Below are 20,004 nucleotides of genomic sequence, written 5' to 3' on the forward strand. Positions count from 1 at the left end.
GTGGGGGAGCGGTTGAATGGCCTGTCACAAAGACTCGAGTTCCATCTTTCTCAGTCAAGAGCCGTTCAAAAGACCCGATTTGTTCATGAACGTGACGTCACTACTGGATGTTTGGTTTACAAAACGTTTACTGTAGTTTCTAGCTACCTAATTGTTGCACCTAGGAAAGTTATGCACATAGTTTATTTTTGCAAATGGTAGGAATGTAAGTCAATGTAGTATACATTATAGTATATTGTTATTGTCTAATTTTTTTTTCACACATTTTATCCATTCATCCATCCCTCCATCTTCTTCCACATTATCCGAGATTGGGTCGCAGGGGCAGCAGCTCGAGCAGGGAAGCCCAGACTTCCCTCTCCCTGGCCATTTAATCCAGCTCCTCCGAGAGGATCCCCAGGGAGTGGGTTTATTCTTTTGAATAAAATTGTCATCATCCAGAATGATAATTGACATTTTATTTTGCCCATCCGTCTGTAGAATACTTGAGGTTTAGCAAAGCTTTTTTGGTGGAATTTTGGGTCCCCAAAAAACAAAAACCAAAATAATAAATCCTTGTTTTCAGTGTCTGTTAAATATCCATAGATTTTGAATGTTCGTGGGCAGGTACAAGCAGATTTGTAATAACATGCAAAACAATTGGAGAAGTTCAATAATATATACATTTTTTCTGAGTTCATTTTTGTGAAAAAAATGCAGGAAATTAGTTCTTGTACTTAATGTTGGTTTCCTGCTCAGCCGTTTTGTTTCTTGAAACAACTAGCACTTATTTTGAATGATTATGATTTATTTTTTTTTGCCATGCATCTGGTTAGGACGTGCATGTCTTCAGTAACCCTGATGAAAAATCCCACCCCCATCCCCACCCCTATCAATTCAGTTGCCTATCCCCGCTTTGTAGCATTATTCCAATTTTTGTTGTGGTTTTTGTGCCTTAGCTCCTCCATATGATTTTCATTTGACCTCCTCTCCTCCTGCCTCCTTAGCCTTATTTCCCCCAACATGTGTATCACCTGCCAAGGCATTACCCCCATCATGTTCCCTCATCCTTGTACACTTCCATTAAGCATCCTGCTCACCCCAAGGACGTCACTGGTGGACTTGTAAGTACAAAAATGAAAACCACTCATTCTTCTGATGTTCAATATATGTATTTTTTTTTTTTATCAATCGAATTGTGGCAAGAAAAACAATCATCTTTGTGGAAGGCTTTGAAATCATGCGATATAATAGAATGAGTTTGAATTGAAATGATACCAGTGGCAGGCCGTGCATTTCAACCCTGGACCTTTAGTGGTGTCATATTTATTCCTGCACAATACGCCCCATAATAACATCAATGTGGCACCAGGCCATGGCACCGCTTCTGTTTCTGGCATAAGTTTTAGGGCGCTTCAATGCCAAGAGAGTCTAGACAATTATGAAAGTATTGTAGATTTTAAGTGTCCAATCGATATTTGGTGTCATGTTGCTACTTTCGTGAAACAACTCAAATTGACAAACACAGTTTTGCTCCAAACAGCAAACAGATCAAGTGCAAACTGCAGGCATTCCCAGCCACAGGTTCCATTCATAGTTGTTTTTATGAAAACAACAGACAAGACCTTTTCCCTGCTGGGACAGGCAAGCTTGATCACAATATCTAGTTTTTCTTGGGAGATGATGTGCAAAGTATTAACTATAACCAAAACCCCCTCTTCTTGTCCTCCTGACATCATGGTTTTAAAAAAAGAAACAGTTTATCACTAGCAAATAAATCTCCTGGTTCAAATTCACATTTTGCTGCAAAATGACACTGTCTGGACTCCCGAGAGAGCTTAACCAATCACAGGACACGTATGTGACTCAGTTTTCATTTTGGTCCAAATTTTTGAGTGGAAAAAAAACAATTTACATTTTGATTTCACATTTTGCTAAACATTTGTGGTAGAAATGAGCTGAGGTTTTCAAAGTTGGAACAGTTTGAAGGTCAAAAAGTACTTTGATGTGGAATGCTGAATTTGTCGTCGGAAACAATGGGGTGTCTGTTGGTGTTAAATGTAGAATATTCGGAGAATTGTGAATTTTCGGAATGTGGAAAAAATAATCGATGATACAGGATGAAAAAAAAGTGTAATGTATTGGTGAATAATATGCAAATTGGAAGTAAATATCCAAGCATATATCCAATATCCAAGCATTTTTGATGAAAGCAAAGCTGAAAAAAAGACCTCAATCATAGTTCTGTGCTATTGTTTGATTCATTAACCCTTTCAATTAGACATATTTTTACTTTTTCTTTTAATGATCGCAGACATTCAATCTCAGGTGTTACTTTTTTTCTTCTTTTTTTCCGCTTTTTATGTTTTACCTCTGATTCAAAAGTTACATCACCTATGACAATGTGCATTCATGCAAAACTTAACAAAATAAAGGCATTTCGCAAAGCAGTCACAATAACACAATTGTGCAATAGGTTGCTTCATCTAATTAATTTACTCTTACTTTGAAAAGAAAAAGACACACTGTACTGCCTTCACATACAGCCTTTTGAGAACCATCACAACACACAATTATTGACGAATGTCTTGTTGCACCTTTTTGTTTTTATGCGTGTGTTTGTATGTATGCGTGTTTCACCTGCTCATTCCTCCATGCTCTCCCCTTTATTCTGCCATCGTCACCTCTGTGTGGTCCATGTTGCATTTTCCCTCTTGATAAACTTGCGAGCCCTAGAAAGTTATTTCAAGAAGCGGTGGCCATCCAATCCATTGGACTCGACCTCTACACAACCCTTGTTTTGTATTCTGTGCCCATGTCAGGAAGTTATAGCAGAGGATGCAAGAGAAGGCCTCCACTCCTGTCCCTCTGACCCCACCATGGTAACCAAATAAACCCAAAAGCATACCCGCTCGGGCGGTTTTGCAAATATGGAGCTTGTTTTTACTAATAATTTGCTCGCTGATGAACGTGCAAAAACCTCAAGCATGCTGAACATTGCATGCCTTGTTAAGTCTCTGAAACATGCTCCTTGGATGCATGTGTGTAATTTATTGGACTCCTCATTCCCACACACCGATGGTTCGTGACTGGGACCTTTCTCTTAAAACGTGTCATAGGGACGCATGAGACGCTCCGACGTCCGCGCATTGAAAGGGAGAAGCTTCTGTTGGAACAAATGAATGATAACACTTCTCGCCTGCTCCACAAAGCCACTTATCAGTCCGCCGCCAGCAAGCATTTAAAGGAGCTACGCTATATGAAAGATTTGAATATAGAACACTGAGAATGTTCCTTCAGTCTGTCTTTTCCATTCCACCTCCATCCGCCTCTTGCTCTTTTGTCCCGTCTCCACCGCCGCATAAATGCCCCCAGTTTCATCCTTCATTCCAGCTTTTCCGATGCACATCAGCTCATCTTATCCCATTCCCGCAAATCTGCGAATGTTGATATGCGTGTGCGCGCGGCCTCATTTATGTGTCATTCTTTGGATATGTAAGCGGGCACAGCCCAGTATAATTGCCAAGCTTATAGAAGTGTGAATGTGGATTCCTCTGTCTACGGGGATTATCATCAGAGCAACTGGCAACACACACACACACACACACAAAGTGACAATGAGCCCTGCGCTGTTCGGTCTTATCTCCTTACCAAGACGCTTCCGCTCCTGCAGAGCTCTGTTTCCTCTTCCCCATCCTTCTTGCCCTGCCCTGAGCTCAGCCCAGCTGTAATTACAGTCTTATCACACACACAACCTGGTTCGCACAAACACACATACTCAGACATTTAGACACTCCCGCTGAAATGTGTGTGTCTTTTTTTTTTTTTTTTGTCGGATTGAAGGCCGTGCCTAAATTGAAACTCCTGCTTCTCTTCAACTTGGTTTATAATCTGTCTCGAGCCTAAGATGTTCTGTCTGCAAAGATTATGACCCCAAAAGCTGTGAAAACAAAATCTCCTTGTGTAATAATTCTCCCTCCATTAGCCTGGCCTTGCCAGTCTGACATGGGTGGAAAAGGGGCTGCCGCCTGCCTGGTTACCAAAGTCCCTCCTGCAGCTTCATGTTGTGCTTCTGCCCTTTTCCCACTTCATTTCTCTCTTTTCCACAGGTGCACACCTGCTCTTATGTCATTGTACATTGTGTGTATTTTTTGTCTGATTATATGTCCGTCTGCTACTTTTTTTGTCTCCTTATCAAGCTTTTAAGGTCACTGACTTTCAAATCAAAGCAGGTACATTGATGGTTTTGTTTCTTTCAATCTCTGCATTGGGGTTGCAATGCTATGCCAGTTGCACAGTATGAATTAGAAGAGAATTTTCATTGGGTATTAAAAGAGTAGTAATGATATACAACTACAAATCTTAGAAGGGACTATTTACAAATTGTACAAAAAATGATCATATTTTCTAATGATGCATTACTTAGATTATTATATTGCTGACATGACAAAAATTGTTATTTAAATAATAATATTCTATATAATAATATTTAATAATACTGTTTTTTTAACATTATAGAAATCTGGGGTGTTTTTTTACAACCTTTAGCCTAACTCAGAAATATGTAATTTGGTGAAAAATTGTGATACTGTTAATAATTAGTTCTCATGAGAAGTTTGGAAACACCTTTAAATTCACATAATAAATATGTCCTAAATAATTAGAGCTGTCAAAAGTAATTATTCAGCAAGTAATTGAATATGAATATGAAAATAATTTGCAACTATTTTAATGATCAAGTAGCTATTGTTTAGTTTGCCCAAATCTTTTGATTTCAGCATCTCAGCAGGAATTCTTTTCTCATTTCTGTAGTCTGTAGTTTAATCGTCTTTTTAATCTGAGTTTCAAAAAGTTGCATCATGGAAATGATTCATGATATCCATCAGTGTGCATACAGACTGTGAAACCAGCATACCGCTGCAACCCTAATCTGTCCCTAAGCAGACCTTCAACTAACACTTTACACTGTTTTATCAATATCGTGCATGGTGTACAATCAGATAATAGGCATCTCAGCTAAAATACACACTATTCCCTAGTTTCACTAACAGTTTCACATTAGTAGCAGTAGTTGTCATCCTGCCCGCCACCATAGTATTTTTTTTGGTTCTTTCCCCTGTCTAACAACACTCAAAACTTGATTAATTGCCACACTCCTCAGTCCAGGAAACAGAAACAAAGCCTGGGTGGCCATTAGGCAAGTGAGCGCTAAACACGTGAGTAGGGATGCACCGAATTTTCGGGCAACAAAAATTTTGGGCTGAAAATGACAACAACAACAAAAAAAAAGCATTTTTGTTTTTGGGCCAAAATACAATTGAAACCGAAACAATTAATCCCCAAAAGGGTGTTGTGATGATGCAAAAATCACTGCCAGTAATTTCACACATGCACGCAGGAGAAAGAGACATTAGGCCACTGCTGTAAAGCATTTTAGTAAGTAAAGCACTGCCCAATTTCCACTTGTTTCCAAGAAGTGAAGACGAGCCAAATAAAGACCCACCATGGTCAACAACACACGTTGCATGCCTACAGCGTGTTGAGAAGACCAACTTCAAAATAATGTAAACACACCAAATAATACGTGGATGACAATGCCATAGCCGTAGAAGGCTTCTATTTGGAAGTTAGTCTTTGAAGAGTCTTTTGAAGAGATGAGTGGCGATGATGAGTGCTTGCGACTCTTGTTTCACTCCCATCACATCACAGAGCTACCAACATAAATGCACCTTTTAAAAAAAAAAAGTTGCTGATTAATGATGCTAAGAAACTGCTAGTCAATTACGTTGTCTTTGTATGATCCAGATGTCACTATCATTAGCGATAAATAGCCGCTATCTATGTGAGGCATTTAAACACCGCCGGACATTTCAAACTCAGAAAAAAGCATTAACGCTATCAACGCTATCAATCTATAAAAGTTGACATATATCAAGAAGAATGAAAGAGGTGCAATAACTTTGATATTTCATTTACTTACAATAAGTGGTCCATCCATCCACTTAATAAAAAAACTATTGTCTCCCATTCTAGTGGCGGGTATGACAATGATTCAAAATTACGAACAACTCTGCCTTTGTTGTACCTAATTCCCATTCAATCCCAATGACATTTTTACTTTTTTTTTTTCCATTTAAATAATCCTGACATTCAATCCCAGGTAATTATTTATGGTATGCTGTATATATGGGTTTTTTTTTCCAATGTTTTTGAAATGTTTGACTAAAGGAGGGTGCAAAAATGGCTGGCATATTAAGAATGTAGTAATTAATGAATGAATGAAGTAATGTTTACGTACTCAAAGTTATTGAATGCTTTAGGTTCTCAAGTGATTATGTAATTAAATACTAAAGTACTTTGTTATTTTAGGTAATAGTGCTAAAGCAATAGTTTACTTATGCATTTAAAGTAATAATATTTAGATTTAATTGATGACTTTTGACTACCCATTCTAATTAATTACTGTAGTACATGGATGGATGGATAATTTGGTGTCAGCCATTTTTTGTAGTCACTCCTTTAGCCAAGCACTTGAAAACATTTGAAAAATTTTTGAATAAGTGACTGGGATTTCATTTATGTCTTTAGGATTGAATGACTCATTATAACTGATTAAAACTGTAATCAGGTGTTAAAACGCTGAACAATAATAATATGCAAAGCCGCTTTTATCATGTCTTTACAGACTTGTGCAGGACATTTTTTTTTTGTCTTTTGGGGTTTCTCATTTTCGGTTTTTGGTCACGGCAAAAATGTTTATTTGGGTGCATTCCCTACTGGGTCAATGCAATGGGGTGGGAGTTGAGTGAACAGGAAAGAAAAGTGAATTGTGGTAGAAATGGTGGTGGTCTGGACTCATCAACAGGCCTGTGATATTCGTGATGCCAAAGCTTGCAGTGACTTCTGGACCACCACTCAGACACCCAGTCTCCAGCCCTTAAGTACGTTGCGTACAATTTATGTGCTTGTACAGCATATACACACTAAAAAAAGAACAAAGTGGTATAACTGTTTGGATTGGTTGGCAGCTTTGTTTGCTCTTACCTTTAATTTGTGACTGACAGAGGGAGTTACTATGTAGAATTCTGACCACAGGCGACCGTGTCGCTCCCTTCTACAGAGATCCGGTTTTCCCCTCATGTACTAACAGAGTGCGTTAACATGCCGGGCCGGGTCCGCCCCGGTAAGCAGGACCAGCGCAGACCCCATGAATGTGTCCTTCTCATTATGACTGCATGTTTTCATAGGCCTCACCTGCTGCCCTGCTCAGCTCATTGAGCACAGATGCAGTGTGCGAGTTGCTCAAGCAGATTGATGGAATGGACGCCAGCATGCTGCGTCAGTACACCTCCACCATCAAGAAGGTGCGCCAATGCATAATATTCAACATCTCAAGTTTACGTGCGGCATCTTTTATTCAGTTAGCATCTTTGTGTTTAAAACCAAATCCATCATTCAGTCAAGTATTCTTCCAACATTGCAGGCTAATATAAATGGACGCGTGCTGGCACAGTGCAACCTGGATGAGCTGAAGAAAGAGATGGAGATGAACTTTGGTGACTGGCAGCTTTTCAGAGGAATGGTGAGGCCCAAATCAGAGACCAGCTGTGAAAAATAAGTAAATAATGCCCAGTTTGTATGGACATGATCTTAAATCAATTCAAAAATTTTAATTTGGGGTTTGGGGGGGAAAAAAAGCTCTCAGAATAATGCAATGCAGTTTTACAGTGCTGCAAACCACCGTCACAAATCTAATATGCTGTATTATTGAATTTCGTTAGATTGACAGTATGGTCAAAACAAGGCATCTTCTAGCAAATTTCTAATTGTTAACAGTATTAAATCACCAATATCTTTAAACTGAGAGATACAATAATTTTGATCGGCAAGCTTTATCTAAATTATTTACTTATTGTAAAAGTGATCTATATTCACGCCACGCATTTTGCTTAATTACTGTATGAATGCGAATGCTAAGAACACTGCAAGTAAAGTGTTTTGTAACTTAATGACTATAAATAACAATAAAAGTGGATAAATATGATGCCTATCATATTAATTTGGTTCATTTGCATTTATCATAAGCCAAACCAATAAACCAAAAATAAATTTGATACCAGAGGTACAATGACTAATTGACAACTAATTGATGAGCAAATTAAGCATTTTGTTTTGGTAATTAATCATTTGAGACCTGAATGAATTTTTCATTAGTGTCTCAACAGTAAACATTCTCAAGATTCAAGAGTTTTATTGTCACATGCATAGTAAAATGTCCTTAGCCCTCTATGAAAACAGACTGATTATCATTACATTGAATCCAAATTAGATATTTATCAGTGAATAAAGTATTGCATAAATGGTAAACAAAATTCACTTTCCAGTCATCTTTTATAACTTTCTGAAGGTTTATAAATGTCAATGTCTTTTTTTCATAAGATACTCGTTATGGAACTTTGAAAGATGTTAAGTGTTTTTCTCAAAGCAAAGGGTTTCAACCTTCATATACGAACGTTTTCAGACGGATCACCCGAGCAATCAATAATTTACATTTTTATTCCACCAAAAATTAATATCGGCCGGGCCCTCAATGATACTGTGAAACTAAAGATAATTACTGTGTTTCGGTTGTGGATAAAAGTGGAAGACATATGGTACAATTTAACTATCCAATATTATCAAAATCCTAAATTGAGGTATTAGACTACATGCCAAAATCCCTTTTGTCAGAGCTGGTCACATTTTATCTTTGGAAAACAATGATCAATTTGGAAAAGAAGTCTCTTTTTTTTTTAAACTAACTGGTTAGTGATGGTGTAATGTCTCTTAGTTCCTCCCAACAAATGGATACATTTTGTAATATTGCATTCTGTGCTGATATAAGATGCTGGAATGGAAAATTAATAATCGCATTAGGAGAAGCCTCGAATGACTAACACGTGTAGCAGCCTCCTTAAAAAAAAAAAAAAAAAGTCTTTTTTTTTTTTTTTGCATCTGATTCGTAGCTCAAATCAGAGCAGCTGGAAAGTGCTGTGTCCTCACAGCTTCATGCACTAAACCAGTGTTGCCAGGACGCAGCCAGCTCAGCCATCTGGTCCAAGATGGCCGACTGATATCTGGATGAAGGGAGGTCATTGTCAGGGATGAGTGGACAGAAAGTTCCTCTTCTTGCCGGAACGTTATTTGCTGCTGTTGCCTTCTAACATATTTGTTTTTCATGTCACAATGATCTCATTTGTGAGTCTGTGTTGAGTTAACAATGTCTTCTTCTTCCCAAGGTGATGGAACAACGGCACGCCGAAAGCCAGGCTCTGCTTGAGGACGAATCGCGAGCTGCTAGCGAGCAGGGCAACGGCGTGTACGCCGGGGAGCCAGCCAGGCGCCTGGCAGGGGCCCAGCGGGAAGCGGGGGCCTTCAGCCTCAACCTGAGCTTTGAGGAGCTCAGTGCGGCAGGAATAGAAGAGCCTCCGAGACACACTGGCAGCTCGCAATGGCCGGTCAGTCCTCTCTACCTGCTAGCTGCTTATGCGCAAACGCCACAAGATATGATCGGGTGCAAAGTTTGCATTTTTACCGAAAGAGATAATCCGGAGTAAGCATATTTAAATGGGACGTTTGCGTAAGGTTGTGCTCTCAAAAACAGTCACAAAACCACAAAGTCCTCTTCATGGTGGTCGCGCGTACCTATTTCTGTGTATTAAGAGGCGAGAAACGAGCACAGCGGAAGAAGTTAGACGTGTTCCTGAATGTATCAGCACACTGAAAATAACACACAAGGGGCCCCATGGTTGTTATTTTCACCTTAGACCTGGATTTGCAAAATCTAAGACAATCAGAAAACTCTAAACGTAGACGTTTCAACTAGACATAATCCAACGCTGAAATGTCAAAGATGCGACCATTAACAAATAAACAATTATCAAATTAATTGCAAATTATCTTTGATAATGAATTATTTAGGGAATAAAATACTTCAAATGCTCGAGATTTCAGACTCTCGACATTTGTCTCTGAGATGTGGACTGATTAATATTGTTTTGAATGAAAATAAAACATTTGCAAACTCCTATTTTGGAAAGCAATGATCACTTTGTTTGATTATTTTCTGACACAGCCCAAACCACCAACCAAATAATAAAGTATATGATTTTGCTCTGTCAATTAAAAATAAAAAAAATACAAGCATGGGAATTAAATGTTGTTTTTGTAATCTGATTAATCAAATCCTCAACAAAATGAGACGGACATTTTCTTTTTCATTTTTCAACAAAAAAATAAAGTTTACTCTTTTCACTTCAACCAAATTAGGTAGATGAATTTAAGACAAACTCAACGGACCATACAACAAAATGCCTTGTGTGATTCCTTGGCATTAGACTGCAATAAACAATCATGTCAAATGTGTCCACTTGGGAGCATATACACACCGATGAGATTCAGGCACACGTAACCTCTCTAAAATCATGTTTCTCAGAAACAGTAACATAAAACAAGGAAGAACTTAATTTACTCAATAATGCCTTTTAAAAATATTCTTACCATCTAAATTAGATTTGCTGGCTAAGAGAAAATCCGAGTGCCATTGGTTTCTGTAATAACATCTCCTCCCAGGCATCCCAGTATGCAGTCCTCAAATGTGCAAGCGATTTATTCATTCAAAAAATATCTAAAAAGCAATATAACATAAAAATCTCTTAATACTTAATTTCAAACACTGCTTTTTACTTAAGGCTGTACAATGAATGTGCTAAGCAAGATTGTATACAGTATGCATTTCAGTTCATGAAACCATGACACTGAAACATAGCGCAAACAATGACTTTCTAGCCACGCTCTAATAATTATTTCTTTGTCATGCTGCCAGGTGGCGAGTCTGCGCACCACGAGCATGTCCAGCCTCAACTCACAGGAATCGTCCAACAACATCTGCAAACTGACCGACAGGCAACAGGCCGAGTACCGTGACGCCTACCAGGAGTACATCGCTCAGATGGCCCAGCTGGATGCGTCTGGCGGCGCGAAGGAGAAGCCCGTGCAGCCCCAGCCATCGAACTTCCTCCAGGCTGCCGGCTCGGATGACAAAGGGGTGGGTGGAAAGTTGGACTGCGGTATTCAGCTTGAATATTTCAAAATCGCCAATTTATTTTACAAAAAAGTTCAATGCAACTGAGCTCAATTACCACATTTTAACGGTCACTGCATTATAACATATGAAATCTACATTTGTAAAAATAAATATGCAAGAAATTTGAGGGAAAAAAATATCAAGATGTGAGAAGCTATCATCATAATGTTGATGATTTATGGAGTCATGAGATTAGTTTTTTGAAAAGCTGTTATTGCTCCAAAAATAAAAATGCATTGAAATCAGAGATGTTATATATTATTGACCTAACAAAATCCCATTTTTAATCATCTCAATTATTCATCTAAAAAAAACTTTTTGAAAGGGAAATAATACTCATTTGTGATTATGCTTAAAAAAGCAGGGTTTTTTCTTAATAAAAAATGGACATAAACATTGAATAATGTACAAACTTTATAGTAAACCAGACAGTACTGAAAAGACCTGATGTGTTGAAAGCAAAAAAAAAAATATATATATATACATATAAATTCCATTAATTTAAATAATTTTATATTTGGGGCCATTTATGTTTCCTCGGGCTATAGTGTGTGCTTTGCTTTAAACACTGTCGAAATAAAAATGCATTAAAATCAGCGGTGTTATGAGTTATCTATCTACAAAAGGCCCTAATATAATCATTTCAATTATGCAATTTGGAAAGGTTTTTTTGGGGGGGGGAAATAATATTTTTGTTTGTGCTTTGGAGAAAAAAAGCTTTTTTTGGGGACAAAAGCAGTTTGAAAAAAATACTAACTCTATCATTACACTGGACGGTATTGAAAAAATTCAATGTGTTGAAAGTAAAAAAAAAAAAAAATACAGTATATAGTATTGGTTTGAACATTTTGATAATGACCATTTATGATCCTTCAGGGTTTAAACATTCACCATGTGTTAAGGTACCTCAAGGGTTAACTATTCAGGAAATTTAAAAATAATGACGAAGCTTGGACTCAGAGGGTGTTTGCAAACTTTTGACCGTTAGTGTATGTGAGGGCTCAGCATCACATTTGATAGTGGGAATGGGAACTATTGCTACTTTCTTAATTACCGACTTTGTCTGCTTTGGCACCAAATGCTGAAAATGATTCTTTCTCCTGAGAGCTCCAGTCCAATCGTTATGCTTCTGTATATTTTCTTTTTCTCATTGAATCTTTTTTTCGCACTTGCCAGACTAAGGAAGGAGGAGACCAAGATGGCCGCAAGTCCTTCATGAAGCGAGTGTCCAAGGCGGCAGAAGCCTCAGACGTTCCCTCGGGTCCCGACGCCCAGCTCCTCGATCCCATCAGCGAGGAGGATGAGAAGCTGGACCACAGCACGAGCTCCAGAAACAACGCGGCCGAGTCTCGCTCGCGCAAGCTGTCCAGTGACGACGACTCCAGCCAGGAGGAGGCCGACAACACCACGCCTCTCCTTCAAAAAGAAGCGAAAGCCAAGCCCTCACATTTCTTAACCAAAGGTCTTTTGGATCAGAGGTCCTGTGAAAGTTCCCCAGAGGAGGCGGCGGGAGAACCCGGCCTGGCGAGGGCAGCGATGAGGTCAGGAGCCATGGAGCTGGAGCTTGAGGGCCTGGTCAAAAAGCGAGGCCACCTCCCAAGCGGCCTCCAGGACGCCGCGGTGGCCCGCATGTCCATCTGCTCCGAGGCGGCCTCCGAGGCCAGCTTGATGGCCAGCAGCCCGGACGAAGGGTGGCCTCCTGGTGGGATGAGCAACCTCAACCGCAGCGAGAGCAGCGGCACGCTCAACAACAACAACAACAGCAGCAACGACGCCAACTCCAACGCAAACAACAGCGGCCGCCAACAGCAAGAGTTGGTCACCTCTCCCTCCGACGTCTCGCCCGTTGTCATCATCTCACCGGGCAGCCGCAACACCACCGTCACTACCGCCACCGTCCATAACCAGAACCTGCGTTCCATCAATCTGGGTGACGAAAGGGAGAGCGTCCTTTAATATTTTTTTTCATCAGAATTCACTGATCAGTTCCATGTGATGTGTGCAATAGGGCCCGACCAATCATTTGGCCAAATAGCTGTTATTTGCCTATTATTTTAACGTTTTACCTTTATCAAGTGTCATTATTTGCTACACATAAATCCATACCATAACCTTGAATATTTCAATATAGATCATGCTGTTTCTTCAAGAGGTCATTCTATGGACCTGTTATTCCAAACAAAGCAAATCTTTATTTTATAGATTAGATGAGCAATGCAAAATGGTTGCGCAAAAAAATTACTTGGCAATCTTGTAACAGTTAATTAAAAACAAAAACAAAAAAAACACACAGTGGAACATAGATAGATAGATAGATAGATAGATACTTTATTCATCCCCGTAGGGAAATTCACATTTCCAGCAGTATCCTCAAGTCGAGATATAAAATATGAGAAATAAAATACACAAGATACACATAAGTCCAGTACAGAAGTATACTTAAGGTGCTTGTTAACAGTGTAAACAGAATAGTGTGAATCGTGTGAATCGTTGGAGTCTATTAAAGCCATATTAAAGCTTCTATTGTCCCGACGAGGAGCCTACACAAACAACCATTCACACTTACAATCACACATAAGGGCAATTTAGAGTGGCCGAAATTTCCTATCTTGCATGTTTTGGGGTTTATGGGAGAAAACCCACATGGCACAGGGAAAATATGCAAACTCTACACTGGAATGCCAGATCTGGAAGCCAACCCACAACCTCCACATATGAGGCTGACCTGCTAAACAGTCCGCCAACATGCCGCCCATATCATTAATCATATCATTAATCATACGTATGTTAAATATGGCACCCATTCAACTACTGGTAAAACCAACAGGTGACAAGAATTATAGTCCCAATAAGTAGTAGTAAGTACCTGGTATTGAATGTCTGAATGTAAAAGAATGTAAAAATGTATTTGGGATTGAATTAGTTAATTGTGCCAGACTGCATTCTGTGAACTGAAAATGTGTTGTTTTTTTTAAATAATATAAAAATAAATATGCACATAATTGACACCTGTTGAAATGCATTGGGGGAAAGTAATTCTATTTTATTATTTGTATTTAAAATTAATTGCCCAATTAGTTATTATTTTTTAACCCCCCCCTCCTCCCCCCAGAAAAAAAACCCATATTGGTCGGGCCGTGTAATAGTTTGTGTTAGGATAGAATTGTGGAAACTATGTTTCGTGTTGATGAGAATTATGATTAATGTCCTTCAAAACCAAGGTGTCAAACTTATTTTCAATTTGTAACATGAATAAATACAAACACAGCTAGCCATTAAGTTAGCCTCCTGGTGAGCTGCACTGTGTTTATATGGACTAAGTATGGCTAGAGCATAATAATATTTTTACTTAATTGCCTTGCATTTGCGCATCATTTTTATAACAAATTTTGGAAAATGGCCGAATGATTTTACGGGATATCATAATTGGACATTATGGGCTGAATCTGGCCCCTGGGCCTTGAGTTTGACACCTGGGTTTTAAAGTTTCATTGAAAAAAAGCTCCAAAGTTAGGAATGGATTAGGGATAGACCCAATATTCAAACACAATTTTTCTGATAGATATTGAATTTGTGGAACATTAATCGAGCACCAAAATTCACCCCATTTATCTCAGGTGGCGGTCATTTTGCAACTTGCCGTCAACAGAAAATGACACATAAACAAACATGGATAAAGGTGAGCTTTGATTGGTTGTAACATGAGGCCCGAGCAACTGTGATGTCATTTCTGTTCGTCTTTGCGTCTTAATTCATATTCCACAAATGTAATATGAATCAGAATACTGTATTTAGTGTGGGCGCAAAGAACGTATTGTGAAGAAAATGTTTGAGTTGGCTTTCCCTTTTTTGGGAACTATTTATTTGAATATTCTGTTAAACACACTGCACCTTTTTTTGTTTGACACACATACATACACTCACCCTTGAATATAGAGTTCTCGCCTCCTCCAAATGCTGTATCGGTATCGGTCTATCCCTACGATGAACGTTAGTGCAGTAGTTGTGACACCGTGGCGGTTATGTAGAATTTGCATTGTGATGGGAGCTTACATTTTAACAAATGTCATGTTACTGGTATCAAAATGTACTCGGTGGTGATGTGGTGTTGTAGACTATGCTGTCAGGTACTTGTATGCACTCCAGGTTTCTGACATGTCCTGTCCCCTAAAGTCTTGTCAGATTGTTTTCACCATTTAAAATCAATACACGTTTTCTAAACGTTCAATTCATTGGAGTTATGTTTTTTTTTCTTAATACAGGAGGATCAGATCAAACTTACCTTGCTCAGAATGACGAATTGTTGTCGCTCAGGAAACACGGATCGCCGTTATAGGGTCGTCCAATAGATGGCGCACTTTCCTTTCAAACGATCCTGCGCGCTGGTCAATCTTCTCATTGAACCCCCCTTTAAACGGGGTCCATTCAGGGTTCTTTTGAGGTCTCTAATAAGGTACGGTACTTTGAGGACTTTTTAAGCAGCATATTAATTTTCATCACGAATGTACAAGTTCCTATACGTGCTATTTTTTTGTTTGTCCTTCCTTTTGGGGGGTTGCATCTACTCTTGTGTATTTATAGGCTTCTTACCACATTCCAAAAACATACATTAGGTTCAGTGAAAACTCAATTCTCCACAGGTGTAAGTGAATGTTTATATATGTGACCTGTGATTGACCTTTGAGACAGCTGACCCTTCCAGAGTGTACGCCACTTTTTTCTCCACCCAAAGTCCAAGGGGATCAGCTCCAACTTACTCAAGCTAATGAGAACACGTTCTATCAAATACGAATGAACGGAATATACAGCGCAACCCAAAAAGGTACATTTGCACATTAAGAATATCAAAGTATTTTATGTTTTACATTTACACGGTCATATTTTCAAATGATTTAGGCTAGGGCTCCGTCTTGGATTGTGGATGTTGATTAAGTACCCATAATCCTGACAAGTCCCCAAAAGTGAGCGAGTTTTGTAAGTATCAAATTGTGCACTCCACTATGTTAGCAACAAAGCCTTCAAGAGCTTCTTTCAACTCAATTTGTTTGCAACTGTCTCATTTGCCATTCAAAGATCCATTTCCATAATTATGTGCTATACCCCCCCCTCCACATACTGTATATATATTCCACCCAACAACACAACCGACAGCCCTTTTAGCTTTAATGTCTCGGCCTGTCACGCTAAGCCATCTAATCCTATTTACTCTACATGGCACCCAAGGAAGTAAAAGTGCAGTCAGCGCGCCCTACATAAGCGTTTTACGCAACTGTGCACCCTGAGGTGCTGCTCGCCTCGCTGAGAGTGACGCACTGTCTTTGCGCTATTCTGGGTCACTTAACGGTGGTTTGATCAAAACGCTTGGATATTTTTTTTATCGTGTGCTTGCGCGCACAAAAAAAGTACATTTTAGTTCATACTAAATTTATGATGGTGTTGGATGGAATCCTTCACCTCCGAAACAGTTGGGGTTAAATAGAACAATTTTGGATTAGATTAAAAACTTGGGTCAATTTGGCTAAACTTTCTGGAGTTGTTTTACCCCACATTTATTTATCTAAATAAAACAAGAAAATCTCAAAAAAAATACAACAATTTTCAACATGACTAATTAAAAAAAAATGACACACAGACGTGGAAAAAAATATGAAATTTAACACAGGTGGCACCAGAAATAAACATCATTTAAAAGAAATGCCAAAAATGGCTCTGTTCTTGAAGTGTGATGATTAAATCATTTATTTTTTTATATTTTCACAACTCAAAATGTTCAGCAGCAACATGCCTATCCATACATGATTATATCTCCCTCTTTAGACAATAATAAGTCCAAAAAAATGGACAAATATCACCAACACTTAAAAGAGCCATTGTGGGTTGAATATTTTAGACTTTTTTTGTTTGTTTTTAAACAGTTCCAGGCTTTTAGGATTAAGCCGGGCACCACATAAGCCCACGGGCCATATGTTTCCCCACAATCAATCTTGCACCAATCACATTTCACCACCCCACAAAATGAAAGCATGCTATGGTTGCTTTTGTGATTTATTTTTGTATAAAAAAAGAGGTACAATTTACATTACTTTTATAAAAAGTTTCATCATAAGTACAACATTACACTTTTTGCAGAAACGCCTGCAACTATACAAGATAAACTCCCGAGAAGAGTTCACAAGGTGTCATTCTTTTTTCATTTTTCTTCTTTTAAACGTCCAGTCCTTCATGTGCCAACAATCCTGACAAGACAAGACTAAACTTTTTTTTTTTTTTTTTTTACAGTAAATAACCAAATTCCCACCTCCGCAAAAAAAGCGAAGACTTCAACAAAAGGAAGAGGCGGAAGGAGGGGGAATAATAATCATCCTCATGACAATCTCATTTTTCCTCCCACAGCTGGGAATATAATGTGCCTTCCAATTCCAGAAAGGACTTACAAATAATAATAATTAAAAAAAAATCTTAAGTTAAATAATAATGCGAAAAAAAAGTACATCACATCATAAAGATTGTCCCATAGTAAGCAAAGTCTCTCATGATGGAGGGAGGAAAAAAATAATCCAGCAGGCCTGGAGGAGGACAGAGGTTGGACTTTTTTTTTCTCTTTTTTAACTTTTTTTTTTCATTTTAAGGAAGAGGGGACGCCCTGCATTGCTCCCCAGGTCCTGTGGGATTTTTTTTTTTTACGCATCTTGACCAAACACCTGCAAAAGATTGAGAGAAAAAGAAAGAAAGAGAGGCGTGTTTAGAAAAAGGCAAACAAGGCAGAGAGAGATCCGGACAGACTGGCGCCAGGGAGGAAGCCGCACACTTTTTTAACATTTAACCAAACACTCCCAATACTAAGCAAACCCTGCACTCCAGATGTACACACACATACACACTCGCACACAAGTTTAGCTTCCAATCTTGGGGAAGAATCATCGTAATTGCCGCTCAGCTGGCGCCTACCCACTTCTTGTACCAATTATGTGCAGACATGGTAGTAGCGAGCGATCCAAAACAGCCATTATTTTCCTCTCTTTACAGATGCCCTTCATTATAGATACGAGAGGCTATAATACGGCCCTGACAACTGCTACTTGATTAACCCCCGAGCAGCTTGACTAAGTACTGCATCCATTTGACTGCAGCGATGTTTTTTGTTTTTTTATTAAATGCATGAAAAGTAAGCATATGCTACGGTTGGGACCCTCGCTGACAGGATGCGCAAGCATATTGAGCCGCGATCGGAACAAATGTTGCTGGTGATTAGGTTGCGAGGAGGGGGGGAAAAAAAGCCTTGTATTTGGCCGGCATGCGTGAGCAGACAGGAGTCCAGACTACTCACCGCCTTTAGCGATGCAGAGTCCGGCTGTCATCTGTCGTCAGCTCGGATGGCAACTCGGGAGACTGCAAACAAACAAACAGAAAACGGAGCGCACCAAATGTTATTTTTCCACGCTGCGTCATAAAGCGAGCCGGTGGTGAGTGAGTGGCTCGTACCTGTAGCGAGAGGATGCTGATGTCCGTGTTGAGGGTGGTCAGCGGGGTCCTGGATGCGGCCGGAGGAGGAGGAGCCCCCTGGCCCGGCCGCGCGGGGTGATGCAGGTTCGTCCCCAGCGCGACGTTGGAGTCGAGCGCGATCTGCAGGTCCAGGATGTAGTCGATGACGTGCTGCAGGATTTCCATCTTGCTGACGTTCTTGTTCTGCGGGATGCTGGGTACCAGCTCCTTCAGTTTGGAGTAGCAGTCGTTCATGTTGTACAGCAGGCTCAGCGGGTCGTCCACGGGGGTCTTGCTCCGCGACAGACCCAGCGAGTGATCCGACAAGGCGGCGGTGTTTTTCCGGAAGGACCGAACGGGGCTTATTGCTTTCATTTTTCTTTCTTTTCCGAGTTAAATATACGTATCGCGCGAGGTATTTTTTTTTTCTTGAGTCTTGCTTCGTTTAAGTCCAATGCTGTCAGGCGGTGGTCGTTCGGACTGGATTATCGGAGCGGCTGTGTGCTTTATATAGGCGAACGGTCCACAGCGAGGCGGAGGCGGAACCAAAGCGCCGATTGGTCAGATTCAAGGTGTCATTCTAAAGACGCTTCTCATACTATTGGCTGTTTGCGCAACGCTCCCTCCTCTCTTCCGCCTTGTTACCGGTGGCAACGCGAGCGGGGGGGTGGGGCCCTAGAGGGCAGCCTCGGCAGCTCCGGTGGGCAATTTGGAAAATTAAGCTCTTACCTGTTTGTGATCAGGAGAATTAATGCCGCACAAGGTTCGCAATTGGCTTTGACAAGGTGCGGCCAACAACTGCGCCAAGAAAAAGTGTTTAATTTTTTTTTGACTAGCTTTCCTCCATATATTATTAATAATAATCATAAAACAACACTAATCTAATGAGGAAAACACATGCTTTTTGAAAACATATACACCGCTTTCGAAAGGTGCATTTTTTCATGGCCGTTTACATATAAAATACACATATGTTTGCCACATTCGGTATTTTTTATTCACACATGCCTATCAATACTGCTCAAGCAGTGACTTTCTATTTGCGAGAGTGCGTTTTGCAATATGAATTTAAATAATGAAAAAAAAATGTAACGAGAAGGCATATTATTATTTGGGGTTTGTGTTCACTGTTCAGCCGCAAACAAGTCCAGGCGCGCCTGATTAATCCACGCAAATCCGGACCGGTGTGAACTTTCTGCGAGAGGATAGGGAAGATGTAACGCAATGCTCAGATCCATCAAATACTTTTGTTCTCCTTATATTATTCTACATATTCGATTTCGTGCGAGTGAATGTAAATAGCCTACTATTTAGAGTTGGTTTGCATGGATAACGTCACACTGACAGACCACTTTATTAGGTAAACCGATTTACAACTCATGTTGTTTGCACATCAGTTAAACCCATCACTTCATTGA

General features: G+C 39.6%; 2 protein-coding genes across 3 annotated transcripts in view; one reads left to right on the forward strand and one right to left on the reverse strand.

Moving 5' to 3' along the window:
• Positions 1 to 15,332, forward strand: part of kidins220a (kinase D-interacting substrate 220a) — a 56,125-nt gene extending 40,793 nt beyond the window's left edge. Inside the window, exons 26-32 of one of the 2 annotated variants that reach the window (XM_088432600.1) lie at positions 987 to 1,103; positions 4,179 to 4,211; positions 7,227 to 7,343; positions 7,463 to 7,561; positions 9,258 to 9,476; positions 10,844 to 11,065; positions 12,281 to 15,332. In XM_088432600.1, the coding sequence (XP_088288726.1) occupies positions 987 to 1,103; positions 4,179 to 4,211; positions 7,227 to 7,343; positions 7,463 to 7,561; positions 9,258 to 9,476; positions 10,844 to 11,065; positions 12,281 to 13,060 (1,587 nt within the window). In that variant the 3' untranslated portion in view covers positions 13,061 to 15,332. The remainder of the gene's footprint in view (positions 1 to 986; positions 1,104 to 4,178; positions 4,212 to 7,226; positions 7,344 to 7,462; positions 7,562 to 9,257; positions 9,477 to 10,843; positions 11,066 to 12,280) is intronic. The other variant, XM_088432601.1, reaches the window with a different exon arrangement.
• Positions 15,333 to 17,131: 1,799 nt separating this feature from the next.
• Positions 17,132 to 19,084, reverse strand: id2a (inhibitor of DNA binding 2a). The gene is made up of 3 exons (XM_088432602.1): positions 18,587 to 19,084; positions 18,432 to 18,493; positions 17,132 to 17,805 (listed from the first exon to the last, which is right to left on the reverse strand). Exons 1-2 carry the CDS (start codon positions 18,959 to 18,961, stop codon positions 18,437 to 18,439), a joined length of 432 nt encoding a protein of 143 aa, XP_088288728.1. The 5' UTR covers positions 18,962 to 19,084; the 3' UTR covers positions 17,132 to 17,805; positions 18,432 to 18,436.
• Positions 19,085 to 20,004: the final 920 nt, after the last annotated feature.

The sequence above is a fragment of the Hippichthys cyanospilos genome, chromosome 14 (genome assembly GCF_059441005.1).
Source record: "Hippichthys cyanospilos isolate Australia breed blue-spotted pipefish chromosome 14, RoL_Hcya_1.0, whole genome shotgun sequence".
NCBI lineage: Eukaryota > Metazoa > Chordata > Actinopteri > Syngnathiformes > Syngnathidae > Hippichthys > Hippichthys cyanospilos.